This window comes from Acinonyx jubatus, chromosome A1, assembly GCF_027475565.1.
Source record: "Acinonyx jubatus isolate Ajub_Pintada_27869175 chromosome A1, VMU_Ajub_asm_v1.0, whole genome shotgun sequence".
Taxonomy (NCBI): Eukaryota; Metazoa; Chordata; class Mammalia; order Carnivora; family Felidae; genus Acinonyx; species Acinonyx jubatus.
Genome location: NC_069380.1, coordinates 210,668,440 through 210,687,287, shown reverse-complemented (window position 1 = coordinate 210,687,287; position 18,848 = coordinate 210,668,440). Strand labels below are relative to the sequence as shown.

Sequence of the window (18,848 nt, the reverse complement as noted above, 5' to 3'; positions counted from 1 at the left end):
CATTTTCACTAAGATTTTTGCCTAGCTTGGCTCCAAAATGACTAAAGCCATTTTATGGAACATTTTTCCTGATATTCTAACCTGAATTTTCCTTACTTCATACTTCCTTTTTTGCCAGCAGTGTTCCCTTTTCATTTTGGTATTTTTGATTTATCCACATTAATGCCTTAGGTTTGTGATCTTTTTAAATGGAAATTTCTCTTTGATTGCAAAGGAGTTTCAGGTGTTTGAAAATCTGTATCACAAAGTTAATATGTAGCTTTTGAAAAACCAAGCTTTTAGTGATGTTCCTGTTAATATAACTGTATCCTCACTCTTCCAACTTTTCATCACTATTAAAAACTCAATATATTATTTTTAAAAGGCTACAGAATCATCTTTTTTATTCCATGAAAAACTTTCTGAGAAATGTTTAGGTAAATTGAATTTTAGGTCATCAAATGAAACATTACATAGTCTAGGAAAACTTAATATTACAAAGAATCTGTATGTGTATATAGCTATACACACACATATGTATATATACATATATAATGTATAATATAGACACTGTAATATGATTATAGCCATATTCAATGTAATTAAGCCATCATTTAAGATTAAAGTCCCTTAAATTATCTTATTTTTAAAAAGCATATAATATAAACTAGGTATTGATAAAGGTTTCTTTAAAAATTACTGTAAAAATTTCTTGGGGCCCCCGGGTGCCTCAGTCTCAGTTAAGCTTCGGACTCTTGGTTTGGGCTCAGGTCATGATCTCACAGTTTGTGGGTTCAAGCCCCGCATTGGGCTCTGTGCTGGTGCATGGAGCCTGCTTTGGATTTTCTCTCTCCCTCTCTCTCTGTCCCTCCCCTACCTGTGTTCACTTGCTCCCTCTCAAAATAAATAAACATTAAAAATTTTTTTTTCTTAAGACACAAAAGCTCTAAGCATATGGGGAAAAATTGATATTCAATATTAAAATTATGAACTTTTGCATCATAAAATACCATTAAGAGTCAAAAGGCAAGGAAGTCACAAAGATGGAAAAAGATTTACAGAACATAGATCCCATGAAGGACTCATATTCAAAATATGTTAACAATAAAAAAATAAAAACTTCTATACATCAACAACAAAAAGACAGAAACCCGATAAATAAACAAAAGACTTGAACAGGCACTTTGCAACTTAATAAAAATAAAAAAACAGCCACTCTGCAAATTTACAAAAGTAAAACAGCCAATAAATATTTGAAAGAAGCTCAATCTCATTGGTCATCAGTGAAATGTAAATTAAAAACCACAATGAGGGGTGCCTGGGTGGCTCAGTCGGTTGAGCATCCAACTTCAGCTCAGGTCATGATCTCGCAGCTCGTGAGTTTGAGCCCCGTGTCGGGCTCTGTGCTGACAGCTCAGAGCCTGGAGCCTGTTTCAGATTCTGTGTCTCCCTCTCTCTCTGTCCCAACCCACTCGCATTCTGTCTCTGTCTCTCTCAAAAATAAATAAACATTAAAAATAAAAAAATTTAAAAAAAAACCACAGTGAGGAGCACCTGCCTGGCTCAGTTGCTGGAATGTGTGACTTTTGACTCTTGACCTCAGGGTTGTGGGTTCAAGCCCCACATCAGGTGTGGCGATTACTTGAAAATAAAATGTTAAATAAAAAAAAAAAAAACAAGCTCGAAATGGCATTACAATATCCACCACAGTGGCTAAAATTAAACTGGCACTACCAAGTGTGACAAGGACGTGGGGAAACTTGGACTCACACACATGAATGTTACAACATTGGTAAAGGTGAATGTGTACCAGTAGCTCAGCAACTCCGCTCCTAGGTCTGCACCCCACAGATAGGACTTTTATAAGAATGTTTCGTAATAGTATATTCTAAATCTTGGGTCAGCAAACCACCATCCACAGCTACATGTGTATGGACCACAAGCTAGAAATGCTTTCTGCATCTTCAGTGGGTTGTGTTAAAAAAAAAAAAAATGTTTAAAGATTATGCAGCAGAGGCCACCCATGGCCCATAGAGCCTAAAACATGTGCTATCTGGCCTTTACAAAAGAAAAACAAAAAAAAAATGTTGACCCTTGTTCTAGATCTAAAACTGGAAATAAACCAAATGTTTATCAACAACAGAATGCATAGCCAAATTGTGGCATGTTTATACAATGAAATAGTATGCAGAAATGGGATGAACAAACTATTAGCAACAGCCCATGTTTCACAAACAGATGCTAAGAGTAAGGAGCCAGATATAAAAAAGTATTTATCATTTGTGTTCATTTATATAAAGTTTGAAAGGGCAAAAGTAATCTATGATATTAGAAGTCATGATAATGGTTACCCTGGGTGAAGGGTGGTTAGTGGTGCAAAAATGGCTTTTGGGTTCTGATCGTATTCTATTCCTTGGTCTGGGTGTTGGTTTTTAGAACATTTACTTTGTGAAATTTCTTGGAACCATACGCTTATATGATTTGTGCATATTTCTGTAAATTGTTACTCTTTAATAAAAAGGTTATTTAAAAAGTCATTAAGTGAAAAAAACCACCTGCCGCAAGAATGGAACTATGCCAACCACAGAATAATGTTCCTCCATCACTAGAAAACCACCTATACTGATGGCATTTTCACTATCATTTATTGCCATATCAACCCTGGCTACATCTCACTTGGATGAAACATACATTTTCCCATATCCCGTCTGGTCCCTTCAAAAACTGGCACATTCTTCACAATATGGCATTAATGGCCTCAACATACACTCAGCTTAGGCAGAGCTTATTGGTAGAAAGCAATGAGCTCAGTGCTTTAAAAGTATGAGACACCAGGCCTTATGAAAACCATGAAGTGTGGACGTAAATGCAACAAGTTTATGCATATGATGCTCTGATAAGATTCTTTAAATCTCATATCAAACCAAGTTTTCCCCCCTGTTTTTTCAAGGGGGTGTACACCGTCTAGAGTCTGTTGAAGAATATAACGAATTGATGGTACGAAATGGGGACCTGCGGGCCAGAATGTTGGAGGTCTCCCGAGATGGCAGAAAGCACTCTCTTCCCCAGCTGCTGGACTCTACTGGAACATCACAGGTAGGACAATACCATAGAACCTTTTGTTTTCTCATACAAAGTTGCCCAGTTAAGGATGTAAGAGCATGTTTCCACCCCTGGGTCTCTAGGCTTTCAAATATTTACTCTTTCAGAGACCAACAGGAATAGCCGTGTTATGAAGAACTTCCCATCTGTGTGGGCAGGGGTATTTGGGACTAAAGATGTAGCACGGAGAGTGAGGTCTATCCATGGAGGTTAGAAGGAAGTCAGCCTAATATTCGGAACCGTAAAGAAAAATAATCCCTTGTTGGATCTCGACATCTTGCTCCCCTTCCTACTGTGTGTTTTGGAACTGAGAGCTGCTTTCAACTGCCAGGAGACAGTGGCGCCTCACGGTCTGTGGTCAACCACCATCGCTTGTTTAGTGGGCGCGTCAGGTATCAGCATAACCACCGGCTGGGTAGGTGGGTGGGTGTTGGGTCGTATGAGAGAGAGAGGGAGTGCATGTACGTGCCTATACTGTGTCTGGGATTTTACCTGTTACACAGTAATGACTCAAACAGGCAAGGTCAGTGGGGCTGCAGATGGGGGTGAAGTAGGTGGTGATGTTAATATTCCAGGGCCTGCCTCATAAGAGTTCAGAACTCCATAATTCTTCACAGAGGCTCTTCCTCAATTACATCATCCTCAACACAGTCAAAAGGGGAGACAGCTCCTAACCAAGTTGAAGGCAGGCTCAGTCTCTGGGAAACTTGTGGAGTGTTCTTTGAGTCCTGGCATCATCAGCCAGAGAGCTCAAGAGAAGCCATTGGCATCTTGCCTACAACAAAGCAGAGATGGAAGTGGAGGGTAGCAGCAATGACATCCATAAGCTCATGTAGACTCACAGATGGTAGAGTCGTAAAGGACGTGTAACTGGTCATCTGGGTTGGGTCATTACTTTTGGTGTATCATCACCATTTTATTGACAGGCCAATGAATCTCAAAGAGATTGAATATTTTGCTCAAAGTGATATGCCAGAATCACTATAAAGAAAGTTTTACCTATCCAGTAAAATAGTAAGTGCCCACGTTCCATAGGCAATTGCTGATCAGGTTATTTTGTGTGGAATCTACCCAAAGACAACTTGAGTTGGGACATGGAGAAAAAGCAGAGCAAAAAACTTGCATGGGTCCTGGTTAAAACTCCTCCAAACCCTTGACTAGAGACGAGCCTATGGCCTGCTCAGAATGATCCAACTGGGCCGGCAGAGTCAGGGGGTGGATCAGAAAGTTGTAGGAGAGCCACATTGTGGGCTATTTTAGTTTAGTGTGGAAAGTGAGAGAGGGTTTCCTGCCATCAAAGCCAAGGATGTCTAGCATTGAGGTGGTGATTTCTTAACGGACCTGCTGAGAAACCTGACCATATTTATTATTTAAAGCCCAGAAATACTTATTTGTAACCAGGCTTCCAGAAAGCACAGGCTAGTGAAGATTTTAAAGGAAAGACTTTTTCCCTTTTTCAAACTGTCCTTTTTCTTGTCTTCTTTTCTGCCCTTTTCTTTTTCTCCCAGGATTCACCCTTCTTTTCCCTGTTCTCTCTCCCTCCCCTACAAAGCATTGTCTAGAGTAGAGCTACTCAATACAGCTTCCTGCAGTGATAGAAGTGTTTTATGTCTCTACTATCCACTGTGGGAGCCACATGTGTCTACGGAGCACATGAAAAGTAACAAGTGACACTAAGGCGTCTATTTTTTATTTTAATCTCCATTTAAATATAGACCGTGACAGGTGACTTAGTGGCTGCCATATTGGACAGCAGAGGTCTAAAAAATGCAATGGGACCCCTGAAACACATCAGGAGAGCAATGAAGCACGCAGACCTCTGGTTCCCATGGGCTCCCAGAAGGGGGATGGAAGGAGGTGCTGCTGGAGATTGGTGGTGAGAGAGTATTCCCTTCTAAGTCCACACATGAACCTCCATATTTGAGGGTTGAAAACCCATAGGCTATGTCTGCCTATCTCCATGATGGTTTCAGTAAAAGGGTAGTAACCTTGCCAAGCCAACATTTTTTAAATGAATCAGAGTCTGGGAAGCCAACATAGCTGGCAGATATTTTGTAAAACTGCAAAAATATAATTGTTCTAAGCTGCCAGGAATACAAAAATATCATTAGCAGACATCTCATTTCTACCTTTGAATGTAGAATATACTAATTAAGGATAGCAACTATTTTCTGATGTCTCTTTTCTCATATTAAGCACAAAGTGATTTTTTTTTCCTTTTTTGCTTATGCTGGAATATCTGTCTCATTTAAGAAATTTATTCTAAGAAGAATAGCAAGGAGCTAAATTGTAGAAGATTTTAGCCCTACATTTTCTTTATCTCTCGTTCATGTTATAAATAGCGTACCTTGCTTCCACACACGAACATGTGGGTGATGGACAGGAGAGGGATTGAGATTCAAGGTCTTGCGTGCCATAAAGCGGAAGGTGTGGCTTCTGGGAAAGAATTTTATTTTCCAAACATGAGGGATTAGAACTGAAGCTGCTGCATTTCTCACCAGGGTGTTTTGTACAGAATAATAGTTGTCGGGGTTTACGGTTTGGGTGTTATAAGAAACAAGGGCTTGCTAAGTTTTTGGTTGAGTGAAGTAAGCTTAAAATGGCAAGATACTTTCTAACCATGATTGTGAACTTGGCATGGGGGTAAGGGATGGCTTCCTTGGAGAACCCGGCCACAGGATGGCCCTCCTACATCCCTGAGGCCTTTTGGCTTCTGGTTCCTCACTCCATTCCAGAAAGCAAGAAGAGTCGGATCTGTGGGATACAGTCAAAGAGCAGCACTGAGTGCCAGCAGCCACCATGCAGCTCTTCATGTGCAGTGGAAGGCATGGCAACCTACTGCAGCCAGGGCTGTTTCTCCAGTGTTGTTGATAATAAACTTCCTTTAAGCTGCTGGACCAGAGATGGAGCAGGGAGAAATGTCTGTGTCACCCGAAAGACAACTGAGGTTTTCAACACCTGAATATATTTTTATGCCAGAGGCCACAGGAGGATAAATGAGACTGTCCCTGACCTTGCCATGTGCTGACTTTTAGGAATACCAGATTGTAAAGAAGTCCACCCGCTCCCTAAGCACCACTCAGGTGGAATCTCCTTGGAGACTCATTCGGCCATCAGTCATCTCCATCATTGGCCTATACAAAGAAAAAGGCAAGGTGAGCTCCCTTCTGCACAGTTTTGTCCTCCAAGTGAATGTTAGTATATATTTCTTTTTTTTTTTTTAACGTTTGTTTATTTTGAGAGAGAGAGAAAGAGAGTTTGTGTGCAAGGGAGGGGCAGAGAGAGAGAATTCCAGGCAGGCTCCATGCTGTCAGCACAGAGCCCCCCAACACAGAGCTCAATTTCACGAACTGTGAGATCATGACCTGAGGCAAAATCAAGAGTCGGACATTTAACCGACTGAGCCACCCAGTCGCCCCTGTTAGCGTGTATTTCTTAAATAGTGAATTTTGTTGTTGTTTTTACATGAAATAAAAATTAAAAGGTATAAAGAGGAATAGATTAAGTGGCCTTTATGTAGATTTGAGGGGATTCCTTTGCTCCTTTCCTGTGGGATTTGAGATGATCATGCCCTTTTGTCCTTATGACTTAGGGAGTCACCGGCACCTGAGAGCTAGGGTATGGTTGAGGGTGGAGTGAATGTTCCAACATTTACTACTATTGAAAGAAAGGCCACCCCTGTAGCTTCAGGGGGCATATTCCTACTTACCCTTTTGAATGAATTTCATAGCATTGCCATTATCATAAAGATAATAATACAAATACCTTGATATTATACAAATATCAAAACATCCATCTTGATACAACATGGAAGTACTGAAACAAAAGAATAAAATAAGTATGGCCCCTAAATTGTGTGAAATGACTCTCCTGAGCTATTAATCAATCCATGTGAAATTGCCATTTTTGGAGATCAAAGATTGTCAAATACTGGCAATTTCATGTTTCGGTGTAAAACTTTCTCCCTTTAACATAATGCAAGCCTAGTGCACTGCAAATAGATCTGAGGAAGGAAATAGAGAAAGGAACACAAATTAATAGCTGGTTATCTTAACTCTGAGCCTAGTTGGGAAGGAGACTTCAGTTAAATACTACAATGGGAAAATGCCCTCAGTGAAATACTGAGACAAAAACAGATGCCCTCAGTCAAATACTGCAATGACAACCTGGACCCCCTTCTGCTTGGGGTGTAGGGCCTTGGCTTTAGCATTGCTGGAGGTCGAGACTGCATTCGAGGACAGATGGGGATTTTTGTCAAGACTATTTTCCCAAATGGATCGGCTGCAGAGGATGGAAGACTTAAAGAAGGTAGGAGAAAGCCTCTCCGTGGTTCTCAGTGGTGGTGAGTTCTGATTCCATCAGAATCTGCCTCCTTGCAAGATGTGAAGCCAGTGGCACAGCAGCCAAAGCCATGGGCTTGGGGGTCGAGAGGACATGAGCTGAATCCAACATTTACTGCATCATGGCCTTGGACAATTGATGTAACCTGAGCTTCACTTGTCTCAGTTTGTAAACTTGGAATATTAATACCGATCTTAAAGAGTTGTTGTGAAGATTAAATGAGATGATATGCAGAACATGACGATATTTTTATTTGGTCTTTAAGTGTCTATCTTGTCCCCTTGAATCTTGATCATATTCCTTGCCTTGAAAATTCCTGAGAGCTTGCAGGCCATTCTTGCCTCAGGGCTGGAGTACATGCACATCTTTTATATTCTCCATGCTACCTGACATTGTGCCATGCATAAACATGCTAGCTAGAGTGCTTTTCTTTCTCCCAACTATTGACATGTGAATGATATATAACACTGTGTAAGTTTAAGGTGTACAACATGATGATTTGATGTACATATATATTGGAAAATTATTAACACACTGAGTTAGCTAACACCCTCATCATGCCACTGAATGACCGTGGTGGTGGGGGGGTGAGGACATTGAAGACTTACCCTCTTAGAAATTTTCAACTGAACAGCACAGTATTGCTAACTATAGTCACCGTGCTGTGTGATAGATCCCCAGAACCTATTCATGACTCCTGATTTTTCTTCCTCCCTTATTAGCACACTTCCTTCGTGAAATGATGAAATGACACTATTTGTAGTTACCTTTAAAAATGCTATGACTGGTCGGTTCAGTTGACCCAAATTATAGATACTATTCTGTTCTGCCAGCTTATTTTTTTTAACTGGTAAGAGTCCATTGGAGTCTCCTTTTTCAAGCAGAGCTACCCTAGGAGCCTGTATGCTAATGATAAGACGTGACCAGGCTTATTTTGATGGCGGAATATTTATTTCTCTTTTTTAGAGGAATGATTAACTCCCAGGTGGTATTTGTGTCTAGTTTCAGAACAATGTAAAATTCTAACAGGGTGTTTTTTATAATGGATGTGCCATATGTTCTTTTGATTGAAATTCATCCTGCAGTACTGGTAGAATGGAGACAAATGGAGGAAAAATCAATAGTTAGTAAAGGTTAATAGCACTTGATTCTCCTAAATACTGTTTTTTCATATGTGTTCATTTACAATAAAGGTAAGTCATTGGAATGGATTTTCAATGTGTTGAATGATCTTTTAAAAATCTTGTATAAAGATTTTTAAGAGCATGAGCAATCATTTTAATGATCGTATCCTTTTCCCATATGGAAGCAAACCAAGAACCTTACCTAGTTAGGTGGTTATTTTTAAACAGATTATTTCACTTATTTTACAACTTCTGTAACTGCATTAAAGAAAAGCACATAACAAGTGCATGGAGGTACTGCCACCTTTTCAACCTCATCTACAGGATTCCTTTAATGGAAGGCACAGTGTGCCCCTGGGATTAGCTGCCCAGGAGAGGTTCTGCTGCTGTTGCTCTTTGTTACAGGTAAAGGGAGGCCTTCGTTTGTCCTGCACCGCTGTGTGAAGTTCATCTGTTCTTCTCTCAGTGGCCCCTTCGTAGTGTTTTTGATGAACTGTTATTCCAAAAAAACAGACCATGTTACGAGAGTATAAACCAAAACAAACTGAGAAGTCAACTGGATGTCCAATTTCTCTTATAGTCCCAGCAGACACTATCAACAGCTGGAAAAATGACCTGACCATACGTCCTTGGGGTTGAAGATGAGTCCAGGATAGTTTGAGAGACAGAGAGAGAGAGAGAGGGAGAGAGAGAGAGAATGAGAATGAATGAGAGAACAATTTGGCATTAGCCCACAATAATCTCTCTTAGTCTTAATGACTGAGAACCTGGAACAGCATCAGTAAGACCAGGCATCTAGACTATTTCTGGAGGGAGGACTGCCATTTTTAGATAATATCTCAGAAGTTTTTTGTCTCTGTTATTAAAACCATTTTCCACACACCATGATGATTCTGCAGGCTTGAAAACCTTGTCTTTCTGCAAATACAGAAGTGTCTTTCTCACATGTTATATATATGTTCATGCTATATTGCCAGTAGGTTTAGGTTTTTTAAACAAACACTATGAGGAAAGGCTTGGAACTCATTATTGCATTTTGATCTCTAAACTTCGGACACCTGTTATCGAACTTGGCAATGGCTAAAGAATTAGAACTTAATGCTTCCCCTGGTTGTTTTTCATTAAAGATGGAGATACAGAATTACTGCAAAAGAATATGTATTGTTATTAATTGTCCCATTTTTTGAAATTCCTGAGAGCTATGCTAATGAAAGTAGGCTGGAACAATAGAAGTCCTTTTATAGAATTGTAAATCAGGTACCATATGGTATCCTCTTCTAGTACTGACCATGCAGTTAGATTCTAGTACATCAAAGTTTGATGTTAATGTAATTCTCCTATTTTGGCACTAGGGGATGAAATCCTAGATGTAAATGGGATACCAATAAAGGGCTTGACGTTCCAAGAAGCCATCCATACCTTTAAGGTAACCACATTCTTATTTATCTCTTTCATCTTCTTGATTTCTCTTCACTTATTTCCTTCTGGTTTGGGTTCTTTTTTTTTTTTCTTTCTTTTCTTTTTTTTTTCATCCGTTAATCTAGGAGTAGTCTGAATGTTTTAGCATTTAGAATGTTTTACTCTCTTGTTTTCTCAGCAAATCCGGAGTGGATTATTCGTCTTAACAGTACGCACAAAGTTACTGAGCCCAAGCCTCACACCCTGCTCCACACCCACACACATGAGCAGATCCAGCTCCCCCAACTTCAACACCAGTGGGGGCAGCTCAGCAGCAGGCTCCGACGAAGGCGGTTCTTCATCCCTGGGTCGGAAGGCCCCCGGGCCCAAGGACAGAATTGTCATGGAAGTCACACTCAACAAAGGTGATACCAGCTACTCCCCACTTCCTTACATTCTCTCACATAATAATTTGTCATCTGTTCCTAGGTTTCGTTTTTTTAATTTTTTCTAGGAACTGTTCCTTTGGAACAGTTCACTGCCAACAACGTATGGTATTCTGTAAATGGACAGTGGGATCACACGTAGAGATTTTAGTCATTTTGCTAAAGTGAAAAAGAGTTACCAGTAGTACAAAGTCTTTTAAGCTCTCCCCAGATGAATCACTGTGTGTCAGAAACTCATGTTTAAAAAAAAAACCAAAAAAAAAAAAAAAATCACTGACTGACTTAATTCTAGGGCTAATAAAAAATTTTGAAGAACAAAAGATTATAGTTGAGAATACAGCTAATAACTATAAGTTGTGGGTCTTCACCAGATCTTACAGCCTTTCATCTGTTTCCTTTTCCTCTACACCTACTACAGAAATATGAGCAATGAAGTAACCAAGAGATTAGTTGCTAAAAAAGATAAGTGAAAGAAATGTATCTAGAATAAAAAATATTGGGACGTCTGGGTGGCTCAGTTGGAGGATCATGGGACTCTTGATCTCAGGGTTGTAAGTTCGAGCCCCATGTTGGGTGTAGAGATTACTTAAAAAATAAAATCTTAAAAAAATATATTACTTTGACTCTGCCTGTTTCCAAAAACAGAATTGAGGAGCTTCTTTAGACTAAGCAGAGAGCAGACAGCTGAATTATTCAGTCCATAGTTAGCCCCTGGTTCTGCCGTGGACTCATTTCATTTACAGAGTATGATAATGTTAACAGCAAAAAGCAGGATTTACATTCTCAGTCTGGTCAAAAATAAATGATTGCTGGTCTGAATATACAGTGATGTAGCTTCATATCACTTATACTTTTTTTTAACTTTGTTTTCTTTGATGCCTCTCAGAGCCCAGAGTTGGATTAGGTATTGGTGCCTGCTGCCTGGCTCTAGAAAACAGCCCTCCAGGTATCTACATTCACAGCCTTGCCCCAGGATCAGTGGCCAAGATGGAGAGCAATCTGAGGTTTGTTGTAAACCTGATAATATAGGCTTCTGGGATGTTCGTGAATTTAGGAATGAATATACGTGTAAGATATCTGCCCTATTACATTCTTTTGTGAGATTCTAAACTTTTGTATTATTTGCAGTGATAGTATAGCCAAGATTATAATTAATTTCCAAAGATGAAAAGCTAATGTAGCAGTAGAGAACTATAGATCTTGGCTTCCCTATTTTGATCTGTTTGGACGCAGAAGCTCAGTTTCAGAAACTTGACAAAATACAACTCTACATAGATACCTATGATCATCTAAATATTTTCTTTCACTTTTATATTCATTTATGTAAAATTCATAGGTGATGCCAGGAACTGCTCATAACAGTTCAGAATCACTGGATACAAAAGAGTCCGAAATCATGCCCTTAAACTGGAGGCCTCTTTTATTAATTAAGTATAATCTCTTGACCTTTCCTGTTGTTTCATTCCTTTCTGAGTGATGTTGTCTAGATGCTTATTGTCTGAAATCACCACATGTCTGATTTCTCAGTCCAGCTAGTTGAGTTGTAGCATGGACATTCTGTTATACAAGAGATGTCTAGGTGTTCTATTATATAGTAACTGCAGTGGATCTGTGCCCACCCAAACGCCACAAGAATATACACGTAGTGCACAAAGCACTCTGTGTAAACAGTATCACTTTTCCCCCCTATAAGCTTCTAAGTCCTTGAGCAGTTGAGGAATTGTCAAAATGACATGCCTTGAGGTTGCCATTTTGGGGCCCTGTTAATAGATTATGTTATGTTTTTAGTTAATCATCAGAGTGAATTTTCATACAAAAAAAATTTAGCAAATCATCCAAAGTACATTAAAGAAAATATACTTTTAGAACCCAAGGAAAAAAAATCCTTTAATGACATCCCAAGATGATGTTTCTTTCTTGAATGGTTCCATATGTCTGGAGCCTGCCAAATGAACATTCTTCAAACACCATATAAAGAGTCTTTTGTTCTCTCCTACTGAGTTCTCTGCCTATAATTTCAAGTCAAAATGGGCATCTTGTCCCCAATTTCTCATTTGTTCAAATTTAAAACGTTTTTACAAATTCTTGGGTAACCTTTGAGCTTCAAGATATTTCCCCCTCAAATTACATTACAATAATCATTTCAAGATGGTAGGGAAAAAAAGAAAATGGTGGTGGTCAAGGAGCTATCTTGTGATGATCAAAAGGTAGACAGACCTGAGTTCAACAGTGTGTGACATCAAGGTGGCCTCTCTAAAGTCTGTGGCCTTGTCTAAACAATAGGAATAATAATACCTGTTCAAAGGATTGTTATGGAAATTGCTTTGTATAGTGCCTGGTTTACACTCTGTGCTCAAGAAATGGTAACCCTTGTTATTGTCTTATTATCAATTTTATTTAACTTTACTACTGAAAATGCAGCTGGATACACATAAGGACTTTGCTGATTTAATATCTAATGTGTTTATATGAATGTGTTGCTTTTTCACACATATGCAAAGATGAAAAGATGTCATTTGCTTCTTTAAAGTATTCAGAAAAGATTTCATATTATAAACCTCTCCCAGAGGGAAATCTTGTAAAACTTAACTGTTACCACAGCGTGTTGGTTATGTTGTCCTCCCTAGCCGTGGAGATCAAATCCTGGAAGTGAACTCAGTCAATGTCCGCCATGCTGCTTTAAGCAAAGTCCATACCATCCTGAGCAAATGCCCCCCAGGACCTGTTCGACTTGTCATTGGCCGGCACCCTAATCCAAAGGTGAAGTACTTCTTATTGTTCTAAATATGAGAAGATGGCTTGGTTATTTGTCCTGTAGCAGTGATGACACATATTCCTATGATGACGCACACTCTGGTAAGACAGTTCACCCAGCCGGGCTTGGGAATCAGCCTGTGGTCACACAGTGGCCAAGTAACTGATACACATGGGAACAAATCATTGATGTGGACTTCTTCATCTTCACACTCTTAGAAATTTCATTAGAAAATTTTGACAGTGTTATTGGTGAATATAAAATATGGTAGGAAGATAAGAGTGCTGGGTTCTGAGTAACTTCCAGCTGTTTGTTTGATCTCTAGTGAGATACTTAACCTTTTTGGGTTTCTGCATCAAGAAAATGTGAGAGCATTGGATTAAATGATCTGTCCAGGCCATCCTTGACCTGAGGAGAATACTTCTGTCATTAAGGCTTAAGAGTCCACTAATATTTTTTCTGCATTGATATCACATTGTTGAATTTGCAGATAATCAGAGCCCCTGTATCGTGGGCCTTTGTGTTATTTGGTTGTATCTCTTTTATACTTGAGCAGTTGCTTTTAATTTTTTTAGGTTAACAGGAGCACACCTCAGCAATTTCAACTCTACTGGCTTTGAGCACCGTTTTTTGTTGTTTCAAGTACTTGATGTAAAAATCCTTTTAAATTAACTTGTCTATAATATCAGATTATATTTTACAAAATTCAGCCTTTCCTTTTCAGTAACTCAAAATGCTCCATAAGAACATTAGCTCTTTTTGGGGGCATCTGGGTGGCTCAGTCGGTTAAGCATCTGACTTTGGCTCAGGTCATGATCTCACAGTTCATGGGTTCGAGCCCTGTGTCAGGCTGCTTTGGATTCTGTTTCTCCTGTTCTATGCCCCTCCCCCTCTCTCACTCTGTCTCTCTCTCTCTCAAAAATCAATACACATTAAAAAAAGAATATTAGTTCTTTTTGTGCCTATCATATGACCACCTCCTCTGTATCATTTGTACTATTATTTGATTATATCCTAAATGGTCCCAGACTGCTATGCTTGATGGACTTGTATGCCATCTTGAGAGTAAGACGTGTGTGTGGAGAACTTTGGGTCATCCCATTTCTGAGATTTCTTTAGTGTATTAATTTTATAGCATCATTTTTAGTGTTTTCAGTGGTGTGTTTTTGTTATACTGGTTCTCCATAGTGCTTGGACAAGGATTGCCATTAGACTGATTCAAAGTCAACTCCACTACTTTTTTTTCCCCAGATTGTGTTCTCCTGTCTATATATGTCTTAAATAAAAACTTCTTGAATAAATATCATTAAAATAAAATCAAGTCCTGCTTCTACCATTTTCCATTTTTTCCTTCTTGTCACTTCCTGTTTTTCTCCTTTACGTTTTATAGTCCTGACATTTTCCCTTGTAATCTGTTCTCCTCTGTCTCTCTGCTGTCCCCATGGCTCTCTTTGGGTCATTTTTTTTTTTAAGTTTATTTATTTATTTTGAGAGAGAGAGTGTGCAAGCAGGGGAGGGACAGATTGCTGTCAGCAAGGAGCCTGATTCAGGGCTTGATCCCAACAACCACAAGATCATGACCTGAGCTGAAATCAAGAGGCAGACACTTAACCAACTGAGCCATCCAGGCACCCCATGTCATTTTTAACACCACTTTGCCTCAAACTCACAGCTAGAGTGGTCTTGACTCCTTCCTCTAGGGTCCTCTCTGGGATTCCATCACCTGCTTCCCACTTAGGAAGCAGTCCAATAAGCTAGAGCTGACCTCGCACATCCCTCAGCAACATTATAAAAAATTAAGTTCTCAGTGGTTTCCAGGCATTCGTTTCAAGGCATGTCTGACTTCAAAATCCATTCCAAAATAGCACAGGTCACGATTTGTTGGGAGGTCTGCTTCGTCTCAGCCCAAAAGCATCTACCTAATTTGCCAGTACAATCAAACATCAGAATGGCATTTAAGCACAAAGCATAATAATTCTGATGGACTGGTGCTCTGCGATCCTGTTGAATACAGGTTGATTCATGTTTCTGGCCACAGCAAATGGTCATCATGATGGTGTGGGAGATACATCCAGCAAAACCAGATTTCAGTATTTGTTTTACTAGATTTCACATTTCTTCCTAGGTAAACATGGTGTTCTTAATTGTAACATCATACTATATTTTTCTTTTGGTCAAGATTCCATTTTATGTTTAATGTATTTTTATACCGCTCACCCCAGCATCTCATGCCAGTAGTACATTTTGATACTGAATGTATGTACTTCCTTAGTTTTCATGTTGTTCCAATAGAAATACCACAAGGATTTTCTTTTCTTCTGTTTCTCATAATGACTGGCGCAGTGACTGCCCAACTGGGATATTCAAACCCTCCAGGTCTAGACAAGCTAAGATTTGGACTTACTCAGGTCACAGCTTCTAGCTTATGTTAAGTAGAAGAAAGTCATAGAGGTCCATTTTTAACTGGTCCTGGGGCTCTCAGCATGACTAGAATTATCCAGGAAATCTTTCACTTGTTTCAAAACCTGACCATTTTTCTCCCACTCAGAAAAATAGTTGCAAATATTGAAAGTCTAATGTCAATTAGAAAATGGCAACCTTGCAATTCTTGCAAATTGGCAAGAAAAATTTGCAACCACCATATAAGCTTATATTTTCCCTGACTCATTTATACAAAATTACTTTTGCTTTATGAAGTATATGTTTGTGTTTTAGTGTGTATGCTTTGTGCATGTATATATATATATTTTTTTATTTCCTGTGAAGGTTGCTAGAAAGTATTACATAAAAGCCATGATGTGATTATGATGTATCTGTTAGATTAAAACATAATGCTGAATCTTGCATAACTTTATTTACTTATTAAGAAAAATTGCTATGCTTATCCAAAAATTACTTATGCTAAATGTTATTTTAGTACATAAAATTACCATTCTAAGTTTACAGTATTCTTACCGTTAAAAAAGAAACTCTATGCAAGTTATGTAATTGTCTTTTAAAATACCTCATAGTTCAGCATATATCAGGCTTTAAACTTTTTTTCCATATTGAATAATGACAGTTAGGGATAACAACTAATGGGGGAAAAATGCATGAATCTACCATGATCCCAATAAATATAGAGAGAAAAGAAGAGTTATAAAATGACTATTTTGAAAACTTCATCATAAAAATTGATTCAAATAAGAATAATCAATGATGCTAAAACCATTGAGTAAAAATATACTGGGGAGCAGGATATTGATGTTGTCTGAAGCTGTTTCCTCCCAGATTACTCATTGATGACCAAAAAAAAAAAAAAAAAATCTAATAAAGAAATGTGGTGAAGTCCATCCTAATCAAGTGGTCAAAGTTACCATCAGTCATGAAACATGAAATGCTGACCCTGAGTGCCTCTCTGATGCACTGAAAAGGAAACAGTTGTAGTTTTTCCGCCAAAAAAAAAAAAAAAATACATGATCTAAATCTCAGCATGAAAAAACTATTAGATCCTAATTGAGGGTTTGATTGGCCTAGGTTTCTTCCAGAATATCAGTATTGTGACAGACAAAAGCTCAGTAGTGTTTTGGATTAAAGGAGTCTAAAAAAGACTTGACCCTAAATTGAAATCTGGATTGCCAAAAATGAAATCTCTATAAAGCATTACTATGCGAAGGAGTTAGTTGGTGACAATCCGCTAAAGATCCACAACAAGATAAGGAGCTTGCACCAGAATGCAAATCAGTTACATCACTAGGGCCACCACTCAGTTCAGTGGATATTTTTCCCCCAGGAAGACACTGTTGGGAAAGAAGCTGAGTGTTGATAAGCATTCTAGAGGAAAATCCTATCTCCTCACAAGCTGGCATCAAACTTCCTGTGAACTACTTCTGTCTACTGACACATTTTGAGTAGCATTTCTGAAGGACGGTGTTAGTACAGTTGGCTGAATTGGAATATAAAATGTGCATTAGACAGTCATTTGTGTCAATGTTAAATTTCCTAGAATTGACAATAGTACTGGGGTTGTTAAAGAGAATGTTCTTGTTTTTAGGAGGTTTGTAACTAACCTCTTAATGTCTGCAACTGTCTCCCAAATTAAAATGTTAAATGGTGTGTGTATCTGTATAAAGAAAGAGCATGAGTGTAAATGTGGGAGAATGTTTTAAAAAACAACAATGAAGAATTTACTACTCTTGTGTTACTTTTACAAGTTTTATGTAGGTTTGAAATTGTTTGAGTAAAATCTAGGAAAAAAGAATTAGAAGTGAGTGTTCTAGAGAGAGGCAGGTATCAGCCATGTAGCACCTGAAAGCTTTAATGAATTTGAAAACCAGCTGAGGGTCTGATTTTGAATACATTGTTTGAAGCAATATGTTAACCTGGCAATATTTCTTATATGCCCTGAGCTATTGCTTCAGAGGATGGTCATAATCTTTGGTCCTGTGGTTTTCCTCTTTATTTGCACTCAGCCTCTGACTCTGGTCCTAGCTACTTTTTGGGGGGGAAAATAAATAAAACCAGCTAATTTGTGCTTTCTGCTGAAAACCAGGTTTCCGAGCAGGAAATGGATGCAGTGATAGCACGCAGCACTTATCAGGAGAGCAAAGAGGCCAATTCCTCTCCTGGCTTAGGTACTGTATTTGCACATTTTCATTCAACACTCAGAAGAGTCTCTCAATTAACCTTCCCCATGGGACACTCCCCAATGCAATGTTATTGGTTGGATTCTTTGTAATTACCAGGTTTGGCAGAAGTAGTTGTCCAAGAGATTCTGTGCTTTTTCTTAGCGTCTACTTTTGATTTCTGCAGTTATTTAATGTGCTTTATTAAAGTTCTAATTATGCCTGCTTCTTGTACTACAAGATCATTTGCAAAAATGAGTTAGCGGCATTTCGTGTGTTTTATGTACAATTCATATGAAATGTTTTAGGTAAAAATGAAGTAATCCCAAAATATCAGTTGTTTGATAGATGCAGAGTGGTCTCCATTCCAAAACCTGGGGTTTCTTTACATGAATTAAAAATTTCCACAAAGTACGGCAGCTCTATTTCAATAATAAGTCGGTATTTTTTAAGTTTCAACTTAAGGGTAATAGAGGCTCCCAAAATCATGATTTTCCACTTCTTTAAGTGGGAAACTTAAGGCAGAGAAGGACTGAAATAGTAAGAATTTCATATGAATTTTAAATGTGAAACATTCCATCAAGTTTTGAAAGTAATGTTTCCGGTAGAATAGAAATCCAAAGGGACTGCAAACATGTCTCAACTCAAGATATTACTGATGTTAAGATTGATGTCAGGAGAAAAAAGAACTGAGACATGAGTTACTGGTTGTCAGAGGAAAAGGAAGACTTAAGATTTTTTGGCAGCCATGTAATACCCTGATTATTTCCATCCATAATTAATATATTTAAAGTGGGCACAACCATAATGGGCTCTTTATTTGGCCAGCTCCTTCTCCTGACCTGCCTGCAAGCTGTCCTCTCCTAAGCCTGGCATACCCATTCGATCATTTATTTTGAAAGATTTTAATTAAGCTATGGACCTCATGCCCAAGATCTTTTTGCTCATGGCATAGAATTTAAAGTTTCAATGCCGAATCTTCACATCCTTCTACTAAAAACCAAAATAGGTTATTCAGCCCTCTCCCCAGTTTCTTCATGGGTTTCTTGAGTGGGACTTCTTTGTTCGTTGATCCTTCGATCCGTTCAGCAGATATCAC

At 38.6% G+C, this 18,848-nt stretch overlaps 1 protein-coding gene across 12 annotated transcripts in view; it reads left to right on the top strand.

The window, feature by feature from the left end:
* PDZD2 (PDZ domain containing 2) overlaps positions 1-18,848 on the top strand; it is a 364,850-nt gene that overhangs the window by 317,841 nt on the left and 28,161 nt on the right. For all 12 annotated transcript variants that reach the window (XM_027074932.2, XM_027074927.2, XM_053201763.1 and 9 more), the window contains 8 exons: positions 2,930-3,075; positions 6,117-6,236; positions 7,275-7,389; positions 9,899-9,972; positions 10,144-10,369; positions 11,277-11,394; positions 13,018-13,150; positions 17,677-17,758. In XM_027074932.2, the coding sequence (XP_026930733.1) occupies positions 2,930-3,075; positions 6,117-6,236; positions 7,275-7,389; positions 9,899-9,972; positions 10,144-10,369; positions 11,277-11,394; positions 13,018-13,150; positions 17,677-17,758 (1,014 nt within the window). The remainder of the gene's footprint in view (positions 1-2,929; positions 3,076-6,116; positions 6,237-7,274; positions 7,390-9,898; positions 9,973-10,143; positions 10,370-11,276; positions 11,395-13,017; positions 13,151-17,676; positions 17,759-18,848) is intronic.